Source organism: Enoplosus armatus, chromosome 18 (genome assembly GCF_043641665.1).
Source record: "Enoplosus armatus isolate fEnoArm2 chromosome 18, fEnoArm2.hap1, whole genome shotgun sequence".
Classification (NCBI taxonomy): Eukaryota; Metazoa; Chordata; class Actinopteri; order Centrarchiformes; family Enoplosidae; genus Enoplosus; species Enoplosus armatus.
The window spans coordinates 10,592,406-10,614,139 of record NC_092197.1 but is presented as its reverse complement, the minus strand read 5'-3'; the positions used below and the strand labels follow the sequence as shown (position 1 = coordinate 10,614,139).

At 42.7% G+C, this 21,734-nt stretch overlaps 2 protein-coding genes across 2 annotated transcripts in view; both read left to right on the top strand.

Annotated features, from left to right (window-relative positions):
* Positions 1-2,975: 2,975 nt before the first annotated feature.
* On the top strand, positions 2,976-20,735 carry cplane1 (ciliogenesis and planar polarity effector 1). Its single transcript, XM_070924827.1, is given in 49 exon segments — positions 2,976-3,056; positions 3,164-3,299; positions 3,386-3,505; positions 3,816-4,048; positions 4,181-4,284; positions 4,364-4,520; positions 4,625-4,728; positions 4,999-5,181; positions 5,655-5,904; positions 5,997-6,191; positions 6,384-7,168; positions 7,289-7,479; positions 7,597-7,677; positions 7,763-7,927; positions 8,587-8,754; positions 8,842-9,073; positions 9,206-9,342; positions 9,433-9,650; positions 9,737-9,901; positions 10,242-10,389; positions 10,481-10,590; positions 10,681-10,830; positions 10,937-11,048; positions 11,482-11,797; positions 11,890-13,014; positions 13,400-13,551; positions 13,642-13,727; positions 13,817-13,881; positions 14,187-14,448; positions 14,532-14,909; positions 15,014-15,697; positions 15,791-15,972; positions 16,063-16,147; positions 16,244-16,322; positions 16,638-16,772; positions 16,887-16,946; positions 17,054-17,127; positions 17,395-17,638; positions 17,755-18,014; positions 18,124-18,217; positions 18,388-18,546; positions 18,686-18,728; positions 18,834-18,965; positions 19,046-19,241; positions 19,350-19,405; positions 19,484-19,651; positions 19,831-19,979; positions 20,084-20,361; positions 20,451-20,735. Coding segments are annotated over 49 exon segments (9,843 nt in total). The 3' UTR covers positions 20,607-20,735.
* Positions 20,736-21,214: 479 nt separating this feature from the next.
* The window catches only part of LOC139301274 (WD repeat-containing protein 70), a 39,140-nt gene continuing 38,620 nt past the window's right edge, over positions 21,215-21,734 (top strand). The window contains exon 1 of the mRNA XM_070924623.1: positions 21,215-21,248. Within this exon, the coding sequence (XP_070780724.1) occupies positions 21,224-21,248 (25 nt within the window). The 5' untranslated portion in view covers positions 21,215-21,223. The remainder of the gene's footprint in view (positions 21,249-21,734) is intronic.

Here is a 21,734-nt window from a genome sequence, read left to right as displayed (position 1 = left end):
GTTACCATGCCAACTAATGTCCCTATATTGAACACCAAAGACGTATGGTTTACTGTTCTCTAGTTAATAGCATGTGGCTGTAATGGCTGTACAGTTTATTGAAAGTAAATGGAGTCCACTATTAGCATGTGCTTGAGGAGCATTATGTAAACATGGTGCCGATCTTCTGTGGTCAAACACGTGATAAAATCTCTAAAATCCACTTGTAGTAATTGTTCAGTTTGCAAAGGGATCATCCAGAAATCCTAACCCAACCACCACCTTCTGTGCAGACATGCCTTGTTGAGAGAGCAGGCAACGTTAAAATAAATAGTAATTATAGAGTAATTACAGAAAAGAAAATAAATAAATGACTCCTTATTTTAACAATTGTTCTGTTTTCTGATGTAAAATGGGTGTCGGGTGATTTACAGATATCCTTCAGTCCTAACCTGCTTATGTGTTATCATCAGTGGCTAACAAACTGAGACAACATTTGCATGGAAAAACTGTTTACTTCCATTCAGTGATGCAATTAGCTAATGGTATTTTATGCTAATTTAATTCATTTTTTGTCTCCTGGTAGGTTCTATATCAAGATGCAAATTCAAACCAAAATGGCTTGAATTTCTGAAGCAAATAAAATTGTTCAGATAACATTTGCTTACTTGATAAGTAATGTTTTTAAACAAACACAAGCATTTTGGATGTTTATTCAAAAGTTTTTGCATGTGTGTTCGTGCCATATATTCCTAAATTATGCCACATTTGGCTGTGTAAATACCTTTTACAGTGAATGATGTCAAAAGTCAAGACTAAATATATTCATATAAATGAACACATGCAGAGGGACTAAAATATCTCAACAATAAGTTGATACTTACACGAGAGGAATGTATGCATGTATATATGCACACATGCAAGTGTTTGTAAACATGTACGCACAGACACACACAAATACAAACACACAGCTAAAAGCCTTATTGAGGAATGGGCCAAGGGATGCAATTTGTTCCTTCGACCAAGCTAGATTTTTTCAAACAATAAGCTCATAACCATGACATTAATATTATGGTAGCCTTGCTCTATTGAATATTATATTATGAAAGCACAAAGTTTATATACAACTGTAACTGTTTGTTTCTTGAACTACTCTTGTCCTGATTATGATTTTGTTTTGGTCACGTCATCACGTCCTTATATGATGTCAAGCTCTCCCTTTATAGACATTTCTCATCAGACCAGAATTAGCCTGGCAGTGACAGTAATAAAGAGCTCCATCTGCGCCTGGCAGGCAGAAGCAAATGAACCAATTAAGGTCTGGTGAAGTCTCCTCTTTCACCTATTGGCAATGGCTGCCGTCATCTCCATCATGATGAAAAGGAGAGAGTGCAAGGGTAATTAAATACCAGGGGGGGGGGGGGGGGCACAAACCTAATAACTCTCTGTAACAAGCCAATAAGAGACCCTAATGCTTAAGAGTTCACACAACCCAAAGCATGTTGATAGTGAAGAAGACCACTAAGCTACTGCACACAAACATTCAGATAGTTAATAGGCCTGCATGTTCCTCAGAGAAAATTTACCTTGTGGAGAGATATCTGCAATAGCTCAGAGACAAAGTACAAAAATCCTCTTATGCCACTGTTTATCTGCCACAGTGATCTCTTCTGCTCTAGTCACAGCTGGCTTTCATGTGAGCCCAAAAACACTTTGCCATGCTGGGTATACATACTGCAGTTCACGCTATTGTAGCATTGCCATCTGCTGGCAAAAGTATGCTTGTGCATCAATATTCTGAGGCAGATGTGAATGTTAAGTGTACTACACATTTCCCATTGTTATAAATGCTCATTAGCTAGTTCAATTTTAGGTCAGGCCAACGCAACTGCCTTTATTTAATGTGTATGTGCCCCTGAATGTGTGTGCACACCTCTGCCTCAAAAATCAAAGAAAAGCAAACAAACAATCAAAAAACACCTACCTCCTCAAAATGGATGCTGTAGGGAATCATTAAAGCCCTCAAACCTGCATAGAAATTTCAGGGGACCATTGCAATATGATGAAAGGTTTGTAAACCTTGTAAACCAGGTAACAAAACCCACAATTCACCTGGCTTTGAATTGCTGCCCCATGATGGAGTGGCAACAAAACGCCCTTTTAATCATCAGGCTACTGGCATAAAAGTTAGCTAGGTAACACAAAAACGCGTTAGTTTCAACGGCATAATGCTGTAAACACTGTTAACTGTCAATATTATGTTCAGTAAAGTTCTCAAAAGTAACAACGTTAAATAAACCACATCAATGAACTGAAAAATGGTATGTTTAAGAAGGTTAAAGTTGATTTTGTCACAGGTCGTTTACTTTGACAGAGGGTAAAAAAGCAATTTTTTCCCACAAAGCGTCGGCCACATCCCTACATTTACGTTCCTACGGCAACGCATTGAAGCTTCCTCCAAGAGCATCATGGGAAACAATTCTGGCGACTGAAGCGGAGGGAGTTTCGAACTATTTCATGATTAGCTACGGTATAACATGTAATACGACAGTTATATTAACATGTTCGCAACTGATGTGAGCATTACACTTAACTATAACCAATATAGTTGAAGTGCTCAGGTTAGGTTTTTTTCGGGACTAATGCTCGGTGCCGTAAGGAAAATTAGCTAGGTAGCTAAAGCTAGGTAACGGTATGGTTAACGTTGGTGATGGTGTTGTTAGTTCAAACAATGGATAACATTCGCTTATAACACGGTACTTATGTCAGTACATGTCACTTATTGCTGTAAACATATAACGATTGTATCGGATATTTAACAATGATTTTTTTAACTAGCTAGGTAGCTATTAGAATGTTTACATTGCAACAAGTAACGTGCTCCTCAGCTAACCTATAGATTTATATCGTCTTGCTTGTCTAGTTGGATCCTGCAGTCTCGATGGACCCATCCTGAGTGCACAATCAAGAAGAAGAACTGATGCTGTCTTTTAAACATGGAGCTAAACTTGGAGGTCGTTTTGTCATCCAGCATCAAACGGAAGAAACCATGGCCGCGGTTCTGCTGGCTTGGGAAGGTGAGGACAGTAAATCTTAAGAAAAAGCATTTCAGTCAGTGACAGTAAAACTTTGCTATCCTTGTCAGAGGAACATGACTGTGAATCTGTGTCATATCACTCTTCAGGAGAAAGAGTCTGTGTTCCTGTTAGATGACAAACGGATCAGTGAGATCAACATGGTGTCCGGTCGAACTAAGAAGAGGACTCCTAAACTCCATCCTTTGCTCAACAGTGTGGTGACAATGGCTTCTTCCCACAATGGTGAGTTTAATGTGTAAACTCAAAGCAAAAACGCGTGTCACCTGTCAATGCAGAGAATACATCACTCGTCTCTTGTTGTCTTTCAGGTATGTGGCTTTGTGGACTTTTGGTCTCAGGAGAGCTGTTTCTGTGGAACAGGGATAAAGACTTGTTGAAGACTGCTGCACCAGTCCCAGAAGTAGTTCATATGATTACTGCAACTCAAGGTATGCACAGTACAGGTACTGTATGTATATATCACTTTTATCAGCAGGGCATTTTAAATCTGCAATAACCATCCTGGTACTGAAGAAAAGCATTACCCATCTGAAAGAGCTCAGGCCTGCTGATTTAACATTTGATCTGTTTGGATAGTTTAGACTATCAAGTGTGGACAGTTGCTATGTATCTTCACATATACTCTCTCTACTGGGAGCAGATTGAGGGTGGGTGTTTGTACATAGAGTATCCTGTTATTACATTCAAATGAAATATTAAACCTTCAATCCATGGATTTATATGTGTATGTTTTCACAGGGAACACCACACGACTGTCACTCCAGGTTTCAGGGGATGGGATGCGTGTGCTGCTGGTAGCCATAACAGGGCAAGTGCTCCTGTGGGAGTGTATGGATGTCAGGGATTTGACGGGGGTACGAGATGGCACAGTGAAAGGACACTGGGCACATATAAAGCCCCTTGAAGACTCCATTCTGCCTTCTTCACAAGACAAAGAAGCATCCCAACACACCAACTTCGTCAAGACTGAGGTCTGTGTACTGAATACATATACACACTTCACATAGTGTGTCATGGTTCAATCAATGGCCCCATTTTACAGACCTGCACTCCATTTCTTATTTTCTCTTTCTTTAATATCTTATTTCTTCAAACTCCCTTAGGTTATGGGTGATGCCTGCTTATCAGCCTTCGTTTTCACATCTGGGAAGAAGCTAATCATCACCTGCCTGAAAATTCAATGGGAAGAGGGCCCTGTGAGAGTGGGGTGAGTGAGCAGGTCTATGGAACAGACAGGACTCTCATTGGGTATCACAGTAGTTTAAAGTACACATTTCTCTTTGTAGTTCTGTGGGTTACAGCATACAGTGGGCCACCAAGACATACCCCATGTCTCGTCTCACCCCACCCTGCCAGCCAGTGAAGTCCAGAGGGGCCTTGGTGCCAGCCTTCTCCCCAGACGGCCGACTGTTGGCGATCGTCCTGAACCAGAGACAGCCTAAGGTGAGCATCTGGCCTCTCTATCTCTTTTTTCACATCTTCATTTGTTTTCAAGGTCCATCCATCTGTAGAAATGTGAATCAAGATTTGTTTTCCTGTTGTTGAAGGCTACACAGGTCCTCTTTGTGAGCACACAGAATTTTGTCTCAATATCAAGTGGCCTTGGAGGATGTGGAAGTAAGAAAATGGAGATCCCCTCTAAATACATAAGGTACAGTATGCATAAATAAAAATGGGAACAGGTGTTGTGTAGTAGTCAGCCACTGAGAGGCCTAACCTGGGGGTAAACAATCTATTTATTCAGACTGTCTACATATTGCTGGCAAAGGTCTATGTATGAATCTTCACTCCTTTAAATAAACATAGTAGTGTTGACAGTGTTTCTGAGTTCAGCACGTAATTTCCAGACTGTCTCATCACCAGCACAGAAAATAATGTCTGTACAATTGTAGAAATGAACTTTACATGTCTTCTCCTTTAGGTCCTACTGGGTGGGCAGTGTGAGCTGGTCACCGGGCGGTCTTTTTCTGGCCTGTGTTCTGAAGAGAGGCTCCCTTCTTATGCTTTCTCGCCTTGGGGGGCTTCTCACTCTAACAAGCTGTGGCTGCAGTGTTGACTTTGGGCCTGCCCACTTCCTACCCCTGCACCCTCTCGTCACTTACCGGTATACATTTGAGACATTTGGTCATCACTTATTAGCCCTCAGTTGCAAGTTATTGATTTGTTTGGGCTGCTGTTCTCAATTCTTATTTCTCCTTTCTCATCTGTGGGTGCCTTTTCTATTGATTGCTTCACTTTCACTTTTAAGAATAGAGCCAAGTCATTGCCACTCTCAGCGTGAAATGTTTTATTATATGTAATGTGGGGCTGCTGATTACGTTCTTGATTCTTTTAGCCTATAAAATGTCAGACACTGAAAAATGCCTGTTGCTATTTCCCAAAGCCAAAGATGTTGTCTTCAAAACATCTACCAAATTGGTATTTTAGCTGGAAAAAGATTATTCGGTTATCAAAATAGTTGATTGTTGGCGATTCATTGTCTGTCAATTGACTAGTGGACTATCGGTTTCAGCACTAATAGAATGTCTGTGATGAAAGGTTTTCTGTTTTTCCACCAACTCTCCTTTCCCTCTGCAGGCCGCCAATTTCTGCAGGGAAAGCGGAGGCCTCTCTGTCCAGCTCCAGCTTGTCTGTGCGGGATGTCCTGAGGCAGCGGTATTCTGTGACCTGGCACCCACGGCTGTTGTATCTCATTGTGTCTGATGGCTACATGGCCACAGTTATGAGGGTGCTAGATAGGCCTTCTCCGGCCCTGTTGCTGAAAACACTTCTAAAGGACACAAGCAAGGACCTTGAGAAAGTTAGCCGGATACTGGATAAATCACAGGTGGTAAACCAGGGACTTCTAGTACTTCAGCTTTTGTTCTTCCTGCAGGACTATTCTTGACAATGCGGTTTCCTCACATTCATTATTTTCAGATTCATGTGAGAGCATGGCTGGAGACCGTATCTTGCCTGAATCTTGAAAGCAGCCTTGAGGTGTTCAACCCCATTCTTACACATAGGCCCAACACCACAGACTCTATCCTGTCAGCAGAAAGATCCACTTTGCCACTTTTCCTGCAGGACCAAGGGACCTTGGGTGGTACCAAGGAGCTTCTTGAAAAAGTACAGGTTGGTTAAATAGTATAAGCTAGAAATGTATAGCTTTAGATTCAGAGTTTGGTGTAGGCCATATACAGATTACTGCGAACAGTGAAAATAATCAAATTCCTATAGTGCATGTGATTACCCTGAGTAATAATGTGTCATGGCCGCTGTATGTTAGCTGCCATTAACCTACTGTTTGTTTGTGTGGTTTCCTAGTCTTTCTTTGAGGATGACTCTGATTTAGACGGACATCCTGCTGGTTCTCATGTGGAGGATGGCGGCCATCTGGAGTTTGCCTCAATGTTTGACACACTGCACGCACTGGACACACAGACTGACACTGGACTTGTTACTAGCCCCGATTATGAAAAGGACTTTGTTGAAACAGACCGGAAGACTCCTCTTTTTCACCGTGAACTTGGGAAAATCCAGAGTAAGCTGTTAACGGCCTGGGCTTTTGGAATGTCTCTAGGAAACACTGTGGAAAACAGAACTCGCCTGCTGAAGCATACCCTCTACTGTGTGCTGCGATTTGCTGCTTTACTCCATTTGACCCCCAGCTCCCCGGTCCACACAGGGAAAAGGAACACCTCGGTTTCTACTTGCCTCCCGCACCTTCTCAAATCCCTTCTCTCTTTTCTGCCCTGGGATAGCTCTCACTCAGATGGGCCACGTTGCCTGGGGCTGGTGGTGGAGTTCAGTAAACGGCTGATACGTCTCCTGCTGACCCCTCACCCTCAGTCCCATCAGAATGGTCACTGTCAGTTATCATCTCATAGTCTATCCACAGTCCTGCTTATCTTGCAGCAGGTCTCTGATTCTCTTGACCACACCTACAGCCTGCAGCAAAGGACTGTCTGGTCCTCTGCAGAAAATGAATCCCAGCCACCACAGCTCTGGTCTTCAGATGTACACCATGTTCCTCTGTTACTGGATGAGAAGAAAGAGAAATCCTGTTTTGTACATCAGGCACGACCTGTTCCCCAGCGTCCATCCAGCAGGTACAGACCACCTCTCGTTTATGAGCAAATAGTCAGTTATTTGTTGTTATGGATGTTTTGGCTGAGATTTAAGACTGTCTCAAAGACAAACAAGATTGGTGATTTTCTTTTTTTGGCCAGATTGTTGGGAGTGTGGCAGTGGGTCTACAAGATCACCCAGCAGTATATGGAGGAACTGAACAGCTTCAAAGGCTGTGATGGCTGGGAGGAGGAACAGCAACAGTTGTCTGTCATCATGTCGCAGATCCAAACAGCTCTGCAGGCTACAGGAGAAAGGCTGGAGGAGGGTCCTGCGCTGCTGAGTTACTCCGGTCTATAATTTAACTATGGTTCACATCAATGAAAAGCCTAAAAGTTATGTCTGAATATGCCTTAATAATTATTGTTGTTGTTTAGTATTTCACTCCATTTCACTCCTCTCCCCCCAGGCGAACATCTTTTCCTGTGTGGCTCTTACCCAAAAAGTGCCGATACATGGCGGTCACAAATTTGTGAGGAGAGCAACAAAAGTAAGAATCACATTTCATTTTTTCTGTTAAGTACACCGCATGGTCACATTCACTCTGAAATAGTAATCATGTGTCTCTCTGTTAGGCTGTGATCGTAGTGTCTTCAAGGAGACACGGCTTTGTCTTGCACTCCTGTACAGTCTGTTATCCCAGTACTGTCTGAGAGAAGCCCAGGAGTTGGGGGACCACATGGCCCGCCTGATCCTGCACAGGGCTGGACGCCAGAAAGACAACATGACCTGCATAACAGGTCAGCCATGGTCAATAATTACTCACCCTTTTAGAGGGGTTTTCTTTTGTGAGCCAGTTTATGGAATTGAGTTGTAAATAGCTCCTACATACTAATACATTATGGAGCGCTTGGAGAATTTAAAAGGTTACAGTATGTCATACCGACCTTTGAGTTCTGTTTGAATGTCTTACTTTTAGTGCATTAATATCGACATAGAGCAGAGCTGTCCAGCTCTCACTACCCAATATATTAGGCACAAGTCAAGGTTGTTTTATTTATTTATTTATTTATTTATTTATAACAAGGATAATGCACATTAATCAACATCACTGTAAACGCGCCAATGTTAGCCAGAATAAATTGTCCCTTTGCCAGATGTTACGCATTAGTGCAAAAATAAAAACAGGATAAAAAGCTAAAAGGACTAAGGTCGGAGACATGCAAAGTAGGATATGTACAATGCAAGCAATTGATATAAAACAATGTTAAACAAACAATCAAACATTACAACATGTAGTATAATCACATTATGTTACAGAGGTAAATCCAGAAGAGACAAACAGACAGAAAGCCAGGCAAATGAGGATTGCCTTTATTTCTCAGTGATACATACAAAACAACAAGTCTGCCTCTGAATTTAAGATGTTAGTTATTAGCGCTGCCTTTGTGCCCTGCAGCAGACTCTCTACCTTGCCCGTGGCTGCCGGTGGACCTTCACAGTGACGCAGCTTGTGCCGTGGTTCAGACCCTGGGGAGATTCATGGCCTCTTATTTCTCCAACCAGTCCCTCTACATCCTTCCCCCTCACCATGTGGCCGTCCTGCCTCCACTACATCTACCTCATGGTGTGTTTCCACAATTATTTGTCAGTTAAAAGGATAATTTCTGTATATTTTTTTATATTGCTTTTTGGTAAATATATCTTTTCTCAGCCCCTAGCGTTGGCCGTTTGGTGCCACTGTGCCAGGAGGAGGTGGCCAGAGCAGTGCGACGACAGCAGCTGTCAGAAATATGGACAGTAGACTACGCCCAGGATCTGCTCCTGCTAGGGGGTCTGCTTCCTGAGGCTGTGTGGTTGGCTTACCATCTTGGGGACTGGAAGACAGCGGCCTCTCTGAGCCTGGCCTATACGAATTACTGCACTGACCACTTTGACTTCACTCGGTCAGTGTGAATGCATACAGTATAACCATCAATTTTCTGTTACTGTTGCCATCACTACCATACATTAAGTTCGATTTCAAACCTTTACCATGTATGTTTTCATGAACATGTGAATGACATCGTTTGTGACAGGCTCAGGAGGAGAGAGCTCCACCTCCCAACAGTTTTAGAACCAGAAAGCATTTTTCAGGCGGAGTTGGAATGTCTTCTTGGCAAAAAGTCTGACACCCAAGAGCTCAGAGATAAAGATGAGGACAAGAGTTTTACAGGTTGGTGAGACCTGACAACTATGAGATGACCACGACGCACATATAGCTCTTTGATTTGAATCTCTGCTTTGTCTCAACTCCTTTTACCAGACCCTTTGGAGGGAGAAGACTGGGACTTGTTACAGGTTTCCATACAGGAGATTCTGAAGGCTTCAGTCATGGCCGGAGTGAATGTCATGTCTTCACCTTTGTCTTCCTTGCTGGACACAGCTAAAGACCTGTGTTCCTGCCTGCCTACCTTGGTTCCCAATGGACTGTATCTGCCCTCCCCACCTCTTTATTGCCCTCAGCCTTCTCCAAACACACAGGTACATAACATAGAAGGCCAACTTTTACATACAGTGTGTTTACATGTAAATTCTATAATTAAATGTTGCGTGTGTCTCATGCTCAGGACCCAGTAGGGACAATAGGGCAGTTTGCAGAAGTTGCATCACGTCACAAAGTGTCTGGAGTTCTCCAAAGATTACTGTTACTTCTGAGATCTGCACGTTGTTGCCATCCTGCTGCCCAGTGGTACATCAGCCATCTGCGCCGTGCCAGACACCTACTACACAAGGTACTTTCTAAGTCTGAAGGGTTTTTATCTGGTTTAATAAGAAGATTAAAGGTCCCCAAGTGAAAAAGCAGACATTTTTAGAAGATGTGGTTGTTTTTTGTTTTCAGTTTTAAGCATCACAAACACAAGAGTTTGTTCTAAAAGACACTTAACTTTTTCTGAAGAAATGCCGAATCTTTTCCATTTTACTACACTTTCATCATGCAAATAGGAAATTAGAGTAAAGATGAAACTCGAAATTATGGTCGGTTTAATCTTGTAAAGTAGACTATCTATCATGTTCCTGCTCTTGGAAGTAATTTCCATCCTAAATAGTGCAAATATTTTATGTTGTTTTCAGATCAAGAAGAAGTACACCTATCCATCGTCTGCTGAAGAAGAAAAGGCTTTCCCAGAGGGCCTGATGAAGTTCGTCACCCATAGTGGATTCTTCAGACGGGGGCCTAATAAAGATGGTCACCTGGACCCCGACACCATTCAAACTATTAGTAAGATGCCACTCATAGTGAATCGCGGATATCATAATTAATGATCTACTTTCAAAAAGTATTTATTAACTTGATTTTGTTGAACTTGAAGTCTGTTTCAGGGAGCTGTGTGGTTTATGCTGGATGCTTCATGTCAGGGACCAGCTCTCCATTTCCTGCAGGAAGTATCAGGCCACCAGACAGCATGGTAGAGATGAACAGGTATTGTGTTTGATTGTGTGACATGTTTATGTATAAATATCTTCAGCCATTGATGCCCTATAAATATCTGTGTGTATTTGTGTCCCTCAGACCTCTGGTGGTTCAGGAGTGAGAGTTGCCTGTGTTGATGCTCTCCGCTGGGCTTGTCGTTTTCTGCCTTTCTCCTGCTTCCTCAATGCAGAGGAGATCCTCCAGGACCTTCTGCTCAGCCTTGTGTCTGAACTCCCTCCTCTCCCTCTGGTGATACGACTCTCTTGCCTTTTCTTACATTGTTTACAGTGTTTATTGAAGCAATACAGAATGACCTCGAGTGAGTAAGTGTCTCATCCTTGCCTGTTCTTCTTAGGTGGCAGACACACTGGTACGAGCCTTCCCAGAGGAGGAAGAGTCTGTCAGAGTCCCTCTGAGAGAAAAGTATAACTCACTGCTGCAGAGACTGAGGCAATGCAATGTCCTCGGTACGAACACCTCTGTGCATTAACAAACTGCTTTGAAGTGCAACTATAGGAGTGCAGTTTCTTGGACATTGATCCAATTCTTTACTTTAACCATTGTTTAATTTACATGATGGTTACATTTGATTATTGATACCTATTTTTTTTAACTATTAGAGTCTGTAGAGAATGTAATAAACTGTAATGTTTTCTTATTTCTGAAAGTACAAATGTGACGGCCCCAAAGATAATTTGTTGTGGTCTTTGGTCATAACACCATTCTCTGTGTTTTGATTAGTGCTGATTAGATGTGCTCCCTGTGTGCTGATTTGGTTTAAAATCCTCAAAGCTTTGTGCATTCCTTTAAGTGAATACATAAACAGGGATTTAGTAAGATATATTCTACTTATTACCCATGACTTATGAATGTCACTGTGTTATTCTGTCTGTTCACTAGAGGAGGAAAAAGAGGAGGTGAGCGAGATGATGATGATTATGATTCATGACAAACTCAGGCAGAGGAGAAAACATCTTGGGCGTTTGCAGAGGCACCTGGGCCCCCCTGAGCTCCATCTGTGGGAGAAAGAGGAGGAAGAGGAGGACAGGGGAAGCAAACACGGGATGGCCGTGTTAAGGCAACTCTCACTGGGTACAAGTCTGAGCACAAGCACCTTAACTGACTGTGGGTTCCCCCCAGTGTGCAGTGATGGAGACACAGCAGATAATACGTCTGAGGCTATCTCTCCTGACACGCACAGCAGAGCCGTGACCAGGTAGCCAGCATGGAATAGCAGCACTACCATTACACAGAGGCATCACATATCTATGTTGTGACTTATTCTGTGCTCTGTGTTGTTCTTTTCAGAGGCAAGAAAGCTAAAAAAGTAAGACACAGTGAACATGCAAAGAAGACTGGTGTCAGGGTTGAAAGCGTCATTCAGGAGGAGAGTCACCCAGGCGATGCCAAGGAGAATGAAAACCCCTCCCTGCCTGTGGTTGGCACCTGGGAGTTTGAGCTGGAAGATGAAGAGTATCTAAATTTCCTGGAGCTTTTCCTCAGCTATGTGCTAGAGAAGGATGGTGCTGATGGAGGGGACTCAGGCAGCGAGCTTCCTTTGTTGAAGGGCTTCTCCTCCCAGCTGAGGGAGAGAGAGTTGCATTCTCTCACCTTTGATGTGCTCACAACTATTCATCGCCGTCAAAGGGATGTGCACCATCCAGCGAGAAAACACGCAGGCAACGATCCTCCAGTGTTCAGAGCTGGCTGCTGCTACAAGCCTGTAAAACACAGTGCAACACCTGAGCCGCAAACTTCCTCCGTCTGGAATGAAGCCCCCGTATCCAGAAGCAGCTTTTCTGTCACCTCTCTTCCTGGGCTGAGAACTGACCGGCAAAAAGGTTTGTTTGGCCTTCGACAGCAGAGCAGTGTGCCCTTAGACCAGAGAATGAAGGGAGGCCTGTTCGGCTCTGAAGCTAGCCCTGTTCGAAGTGCCTTTCCCACGGTGCAGCCATCAGAGAGCTTGCCATTTAACTTCTCAACTTCTGTGGAAGCCGTGATTGAACTGCAGCAGGGCCTGGACCCTAAATTAGATGCTCAGTTTCCAGAGTTGGGCAGGCTGCTGGAGTGGATGGTACGCTGGGCTGATAGGAGGGTGCTACTAGGACATCATGGCAAAAAGAAGAAAGAGAGGGGAGGAGGGGTTGGAGGAACAGCCGATGAAGGAGTGGTGATTCGCGTCAAAGCCTCAGCGCCTGCCGTCCTCACTTCCCTCAGCTTGCTGCAGCTCAGGTACACTGCGTTACTCGGGACTGACCGCTACAGTGTCCACCTCCAAGTTCCAGAAACGCAATGGACTGTAGCCCCTGTGCTGCAGCCTGAGGTGGATAGCAGGCTGGAGAGAGAGAGCAGTATTGATACAGGCTACCCTGGATCAGCCAACACTCCCATCACTGGTCTTGATCCCAATCTACAGCATGGAGAACTGTCCATGTGAGTGTCCCATATTTTTATTTACAATGGTTTATTCTTAGACTAAATGGAAACTAACACGGATACATGAAGTCTTTATCTAGCTTCAGCTAGTTTATCAGAATGTCTTAAATGTGTTGCAAGAGACACAAACTTGTATGCCAGGAAATGACTTTAACTGGACACATGATGGTAAAAAATGCAGCAGCAGAAATGAAAACGTACGTATGTAAAAAGGTGATAGTGTATAATTTGGAGTTTCATATGTTTGTTTTGTATTTACTGATTCAGCCTTTCACATGGTTTCATGTAACAAATAGTTTCATGTAAAACACCATAATTCATTTTTGTTTTATTGTAAATATGAACAATCTACTGTATTTATATATTATTTGTTTCCCTGCAGTGGCTCTCGTACAGAAGACCCAGAGGAACTGACATTTCACAGGACACCTCTTTGTAATGACCAGGAGCAACTGACCTTTGATGCTCAGCAGAGACAATCCAGTTCACAACAACCATCTCTTGATGACTTAGACGTTACACCTGAAAAAGAAGGTATGATACTAAGTTGTATTCGATCGTCAGAGTTGCTGTAATACAGATCCTTATAACAGAAATATTAATTCATGTGTTTGATATTTGTAGGCAAAAGTAGTGACAGTGAAGGCTTGGAAGTGCCGTCCTCTGTTTCCAGTGGGAACATCTCTCAAAACATCTGCACGCCTGATACAGTGAATATTACCATTCAGGATTCCCATTCTTCATATGTATCAGCAACGTTGTCAAAACACACAGATAACTGTTGTTTTGTCCTTTGCAGAGTTTAAAGCTTGCAGACCTGGACTTCTCAGAAAATGCTGAAGACATGTCCAGTTCCACCTCTCTGTGAGTTTTTAATGTAAACTTATTTACTTTGCAAGAGCACACATGAATATGTAGAAGCTTTTCTCTAAGGAGAACAATTACTGCAGTAAGTAAAATTATAGCAGAGGTTTGCTCAGTAACATTACATGTTATGTGATGTTAACTAAAGTTGTAGTTCACTTTAATTCTTCAATGCCAGGCTGTAAAATTATAAAAATAGAATATAACAAAACCTTTGCAGAGTTATCTCTATATCAACATTTTGGTGGTGAAACAAAATTGATGTTGACATTTGGTGTTGAAATTGCGTGCATTTTTTGTTTAAGCCACAGTCATGCTGAAAGCCTACAAGCCCCCCTACACCCAGAGCCCCAAGCTCTTCCTACTGTCCAGCCTGATGCAGAGGTCCATGCAGAGCTTTCTGGAGTTCTGCTCCCCAACACATGTGTGGATCCTCCAAGCCTTCAGCCAAAAAGCTCCACGGCTGGTGCACCCACTGTGGATTCTACAGCCCCCAATCAGCCATTTTCCACTCAGACTCCACCAATGAGACAGCGTCTGGGTGAAGACTTATTCAGACTGGTTCAGGTAAGAACAGACTGACCAAAATGAAAGGTTTGGACTCAGCTGACTCTTGATTGACTCTGAAGTGTTTTTGTGCTTCATTACAGCATATCAACTACATGAGCCTGACGGAGGTTTTGGGAGCTTCATTTTCTAACCTGCAACTTGCCCAGCAGAGCTCTTCTTTGGCCCAGTCTAACATGAACTCCTCACACCCTAATGTGCGCTCATCTTATGCTACCAATTTCATCCCTCAATCAAATGCCTTACCCGTTCAAACCACAATTTCTGTGGCGCCTCAGACACAAGCATGTGTGCCAAGTTCAGGATCCAACAACCCTCAGTTCAGTCAGGCCAGTTTAGCATGTATGTTTGCAGACCAGCCTGCCATACAGAGCTCAGGGAAAACCTTTCCAACAGCCGGCCAGCATCACACCACCAGGAATCTCTCCTCCGCTGCTAATGCTGCAGGTGTAAATGATCAGGTATTGCTCAAGTGTTCTATTAAGTTGTGACACATTGTCCTTCTATGTAAACGATACTTAAATCACAGTGAAACCAAACTGACTACAGTTTCTTTTTTTGTTAGGAAATGCAGCCACTCTCTGTCCAGGCGGTGTCACCAGAAATCCAGTTTAGGGAGAGCAGAAGGTTAATCCCACCCTCACAGGGGCTCCTGGCCACTACTGACACCAGCCATGCTATTCACAGTGCCCCTGTGTTACCGCCTTCTAATGACAGCATACAAAATGCTCCTGCTCCCCATATGTTGAGCCTGAAGTTACTTCAGCTCCACCGTCCTCCATTGCTCCAGCAGAGTGCCCCACACTGTCCCCCAGCCCATGGGCCACAGACGCTGTACACAGCAAACCCTGTAACCGTAGAATCCCATCAGCATGGGCTTAAAAACAACAACCAATCTGCCTCAAAGAAGATAGAAGAGGAAGAAAAAAATGGATTTTTTGTTCCAAAAAGACAACTCTGTTTTGGTTCTCTACACGATTCAACTCCCAGGAACTCTCAACCCAGGATTCAGACATTAGAGAGATCCAGGGGGCAAGAGTTCTTGCTACTTCCTCCTGCTTTACCAGCTCACGCACCTGCACCAATGCAGGGCCTTCGTCTGCTGCACTTTCAGCCTGTTACACACAGCAACATCACATTCCCCAAACTACACATACCGTCTTCTTCCAGGCCTGCTACTCTCATTGCAGCTCCAATGGGAGAAGCACCCATGATCAAGCTTCTACGTATAGAATCTGGACCAAAAATGGCAAGCAATACCTTCATTACTTCAAGATCTTTTAATTAGGTATCATTAAATCTTGCATTGTAGTTTATGTACAGGTATCTGTCTCTGCTGCAGATGTTGCCCCCGGCAGCTCCTTCAGCCCAAATGACCCGTCTCATCTCCATGGAGGAGTTGACAGGTTCAGTGATTGGAAGGCAGAATGCTGAAGAGGCTCGACTTAGGTTGCTCAGAGTAGATCCACCTACTGAAAGCACTCGAAGAGCCACCTCTTCTCCCAGTTCTACCTCCAGCAAGAGGCAATCAATTTGTTTTTGTGCTATTTATTTTCTTTTTTTTTTTTAAAGCTGATTATTTTACTCACTATACTCACCGTGTGATGCTTATAGGCAGAAGAGGAGAGAGAAGGTGGGGAGGGCAAGAAAAACAGAGGTCACATTCAGACCGAATGAGTCCATCATCCTTACACAAGAGGTAGAACAATGTTCATTCTTGCAAGAAGAATTTTTAGCTACTTTCAATGTTTAAGTGTAATTCCACAATCTTTTATCTGTTCCATTATATCTACAGCCAACATATCAGCCTGTCAATGAAGAGCCTGCAGCTGCAGAAGAGCTCACGTCTGGACAAGACCCTGCTATTCCATTTGGTTAGTGTCAAATACATACCTAATTACAATTACAAACAGCTTGGCATTGATCATATTGTGATGAATTGCATTCAGACTAAATCTCTCTTTGCTGTTTTCTGGCATTTTAACTAGAAAATAAAGACTCCTATAAATTTTGCTGAAATAGTGCCTTTTGTCACTCCTTTTTCAAAGCAATTCATCCAGTGGCTCTTTGTTTACACACGTTACACACAGTATGATATAGTTCTTGACCGGACACTTTGGGAAATTATAATGTCTTGCTTTCAGTTCTATTGATGCGTTGTTCTTTTTCTGAATAACTTTAACTCCCAGGGTCTTTTGACTCTTTGCTGACTGGTCAGAGATTATTGGACAAGGCCATGTCCACTTCAGCTGAACTGCATGCCTTTGCTTCCACGTGTAAAAGACCCCCAGAGTGCCACGATGCTTTCACCAACACGGACCCAGGTGAGTTAGAGTTTGGGTTCGGATTTATACAGTGTTAATATAGGTAGATAAAGTTTCAAGTGCTTCTTTTCCAAAACCTAGATTCTAAAGTAATGTTGATTATTTTTCTTTCAGCTTGTCCTCCCACACAGGATAAAGCTGTGTCTGCCTCTGTGACTGCTAGTAGCCCTAAATGTAAGTAATGTATGTTAAAATTGCCAATACAAGAAACTGCTTTTTATTTGTTGTGGATATAATGAATAGTTAAACATTGTGTGTTTGTGTGCATTTTCTCCATCCAGCACAAAGTTCAGGGAATCTGCAGTGCCTTGTTCAGGACACAGAGGAGACCCCACAGGGACCAGAGATGAATCTGGTAAGAGGCCAGACGTATCGGAATTTGAATGTGCAAACACCAGCTACCCCTCTTGCTGCTTCATTGTCTGTCACATAATCTAAAAAATGTCTCAACACAGCACAGAATTATGGCATGTTTTTTTCCACATAGGGACTATGGTCTCCGTACCTCATCTTTTCACCCATGTTGTATGCACACTCATACCTTTTTTATATTAAACTTGCGTTTTAGCAAGGGGTTACTTTAATTTATGGATATTTCAACTCACTTTTCTTTGTCTCTCAGGACCTGGATGGCCGCCAGTTCATAAGTGTCTTGGATCTAGAAGACAAAGCCCTGCATCAGGATTTTGCACCCTGTCTCAGCCCAGGAGCACAAGAGGTCCCTTCCATCTGCCCTGCTTCACCTACTTCTGCTCAGCTTCATGTCCTTGCAACTTCTGTTATTAGGAGTGCTGCTGCTGCTGATCCACAACCCATAGTCACAATCAGACAACCAGAGGATCTCCTGAATCCCACCACTCACACAGGTCTTTATATTGAAGGTCTTATGCAGTTATGTCTCTTATACTGAATACAATCAGTGGTGAAGCACAACTCTATTGGTAAAATTTGGTCCAAATATCTGTTGTATTGTATACTCTAGATATCCCAGAGGAGTTGACATCACTCAGCCTCATCGAACCCAATTGGGATCCAGAGAGAATCACTCCACAAGACATGGTAGATCCCTCTGACTCTGAAATCTGTCGAGCCATAAAGACCCAGAGCGTTGGACCTCACGGTGCCTCATCCACACCTCCCACAGCCTGGTTCTCCTGTCGCCTGTCAGAGCTGGACGCTCAGTTGGCTGCTCTACAGAACATTGCAGACCATCTGGAGATGGACTTTTCCAACTCCAGGATGGTACATAAGCATGTTGTTTTCGTATTTATGTTGCTCATATTATTAATGACAGGTTGACAAATATGTAATCATCATCAGTCCTTGCTTGTCCTGCTTTGTCTCTGTGTAGCTGGTGAACACTATTGAAAAGATCTCACCAGTCTTGGCTCCTGATGTGAAGACGGCAGTAAAAAAGACTGTCAGACTGTCTGTCCCTCAGGAAGGTATGACCTAAAGCTCTATAATAAAAGCCAAAATTGCATTGTGTTTTAAATTACAAGTCTTTGAAACCCAGAAACAAAATACAAAGTTTCAGGTTTAATAGAGTAATATATAATGTTATATTGTAATATTGTTTAAAAAGATTCTGTTGTACATTATCTGTCTCTAACAGCATGGATACCACGACTGGACACTTCAACTGAACCAAATGCCTTTGAAGAGGATGAAGAAAATCAAGAAGAAGAATGTGTGGTTCATAATGAGCCATCTTTTCGTTATTCCACTTCTTCTCACAGTCACGCTGGTCCTTCCTACCTTCACACCCCTCCAAGTAAAGATGCAATTTAAAACATAACAAACATATCCTAAAGATTGTTACTACGTTTAACAGGTGGATTAATTATTCTTTTGTATTCTGAGTCATAATGTTAAAAGTTGCATCTGTTCTAATGTTTGTGTTGCTGTCACAGAAATGAAAGATCATCTGACTGAAGCATCTGGAATATCTCCTGAGTAAGTTCAAGTAAATCTGACATCTTTTAATGATGTTTTTAATGACTGTTGTGGATGTGATTACCTCACTGTTATACTCTGCCCCCTCTACCTGTCCAGCTCTAGATGGGCAGATGAGAATCTGGGTGAGACTGGGTTATCCGATACTGCAGAAATCTTAGACGAGTTGGTGAAGGAAGGGTATATATCCCTGACTGACCTGGATTTGTCCAATTCACACACTGCACAGCGTAGCAGGTATGGCACCTACTAAAATTCAGTGCTGTCCAAATGACAGCAAATACTTAAACAACTACGATTATCACTGAGCTGACGAGTAATGTGACCCCTAACAGGCTGGACCAGCAGCAAAGCAGCTTGATGACGCAGAAACGTGTACTCCCGGAGGATGAGAGAAGAGAGGTGAGGATCTGGATGAGAAGGAAACAGAGGGAAAGACTGGCTGTTTATCAGAAACACAGAGAGAGCCTGAGGGAGAGGGAGCGCAAACCTTTTTCTACCTCTGGAACAACGGTGAGATATTTTTTATGGTTTGCCTCTTTACCAAAATTGATACTCCGTTGTATGTTGTTTAAATAAAAATATGATCCACATTGTTGTTCTCCTGCTATGCCCCTGCAGAAACCAACAAACAAGAATCGAGCAACCATTTGGAGAACCAGAGAGGAAAAAGAAAAGTATGTACCTGTTTACATTGTCTGTGTATAGGTATCATGCACGTGTATAACGTGTGTTATTTCCTTTTGATTTAATAGGTTCATGCTTCTGGAGCAATACAACCAGAGGACCCGTGAAGCCTGTTCTTTGGCCAGTGATTTTCCCACCACTCCTCCAACCCTACGCTGTCCTTCACGCACTGAAGGTTCACCGGCACCCTCAACTGCACGATCCAACTCTGCTCCACCACCTGGTAGCACTCACAGGTATCTCCTGCAACAGTAATCTGACCAGGATCTTGTCTCATTAAAGAATAATTGCACTCTGATCTATCATTTGGACAAATCATTAATCATTCATGAATTATTCCACAATGATCAGATTCTGTACACACCCAAACCTGTCCACTCTAAACATGTGGAATTAGCTGGATTTGGTAATAGAGGTAATATATTTTGCCTTACAGTGTATCTGCCAATGATACAAGAATTCTTAAGTCAGGACATGCTCAACCCCACGTTCGTCCATGGACTGCTGAGACTCAGGGACGGCCTTCAGAGGATCACCGCAGGAGACTGGGACTGCATAGACCAGGTAGCATACTGATATTCAGCTGCATTGAAGTCCTGTAAATGTATTCACACTCTTTTGTCAAAACAATAATATTAAATTCACTTAACTAGTTCATGGTGTGTTAGTTACCTCTCTGCCAAGGGACCGTCTGTCTCAGGTGACCAGACGTGGCATGCTCACTGACGCAAAGAGCCGCACTAAACTGCACACAGCCAGCCAGAGTGAGGAGCGGCATGTGGGATACCAGAGAAAGATGGGGCCGAACAAAAGTCCTTCAAGGGGGACTGCTGTAGGGAGAGGGATCTGGAGGGAGCAGATGAGGATGGAAGAGAGAGAAGAGGTGAACCTTTGGGAGCCTACTTCAGAAGTGAATAGGCTGCTGGGCCCAGAGGAGTCTAACTTAGTAAGAATCACATTTTTCATGATTCACTGTAGATGGATTATTGTCCTCTGCTCGAATTAAGGAATTTGGCTTAATTTGGCCCCTCTCAGGTTTTGGCTGGACTGTTGGATGAGCAGGATGATGGTGCCAGAGCTGGTGTGTCAGGGATGGACTGGCTGGACAACCTTTCTGAGACCGGCAGCAGCACCCTCAGCAAAATAGACTGGGCCGCCATCGAGAGGATGGTGGCTGCAGAGGAAGCTTGAGTGTCTCAAGGAAAGGAAAAACACCACCATGTTGACACTGAAGTAGAATGTTAAGAAGATTTTATGTGCCTATTGAATATACTGTAAATCAGAATTTTAAACTATGAAAATAGAAATTATCATTTCTATTTTTTGGGGGGGTTTATTTTCTAAGTTTTAATCAATTTAATCAATTGATCAGCAGTGATTTTAAATATATAAAGACAGATTGATTTTTTTATATGTACAATAAATTATATGTGATGTAATCAATTTCATTTTCATACATCATTTGTAATAGAATATTTGTCGCACTGACTTCTGCAGTTATGTGCTCTTCTTGAAAATGTAGGTTTGTGCCATTTGTGTGTAAAGTTTTCTACATTTATGATTTATTTATTTTATTTTTGAAAAATAATTGATACGGTGTTAAAGGTCCACTTTTTATCTTTTGTAATTAAATAAGCTTTGCTTTGGTGTGAACAGCCTTTAATTAAATTAATTAATTAAAAACGATGCCAGACTCGCGCATTTCAAAAAACACTTGCAGCACCCAGCAGCTGCTGTGCCGTAAAAAGCGCAACAGAAGAAGAAGAAAGAACTTCCGGTGGTCAAAGGTAAGCTTCGGATTTGAAAACATGGATCCCAAGAAAGTGGATGAAGGTACCAACTTTCTTTTGCTGTGACACGTCTTAAGTTTTGTATATCCATTTTACACGACTTAATGTATGCGCAGGTGTATTGGGCTGTATCTCCAGTGTGTTTGACATTTATCAGCGAGCTATCTTAAGGCAGTATATGAAAAGAAACAGGCGTCGTTTCTGTTTTTGTTAGCTTATTTGTTAGCTTATGTTCTCTTCCTTGGTGTTCTCCAATTTCCACCATACAACTTCAAAAGCCATTTAACTGTAGCTAGCCACAGCTTTAACTGTCCCGAAAAGGTGCAGTTGTCTTTTAAGCGAGAAAGAGTTGGTGCTCTTTCGAATATTACATCTAAATCTTATTCAAGCTGAAATGATACAGTATTTTTAGCTAATAGCTAACACAAGTTTCAATATTAAACGTTTTCAAACATAACGTTATATTCTAAGCGAATCTGTGTAATCTCGACAGGTGTCAAACATGTTTTGGGACTCAGATCCACCTCTT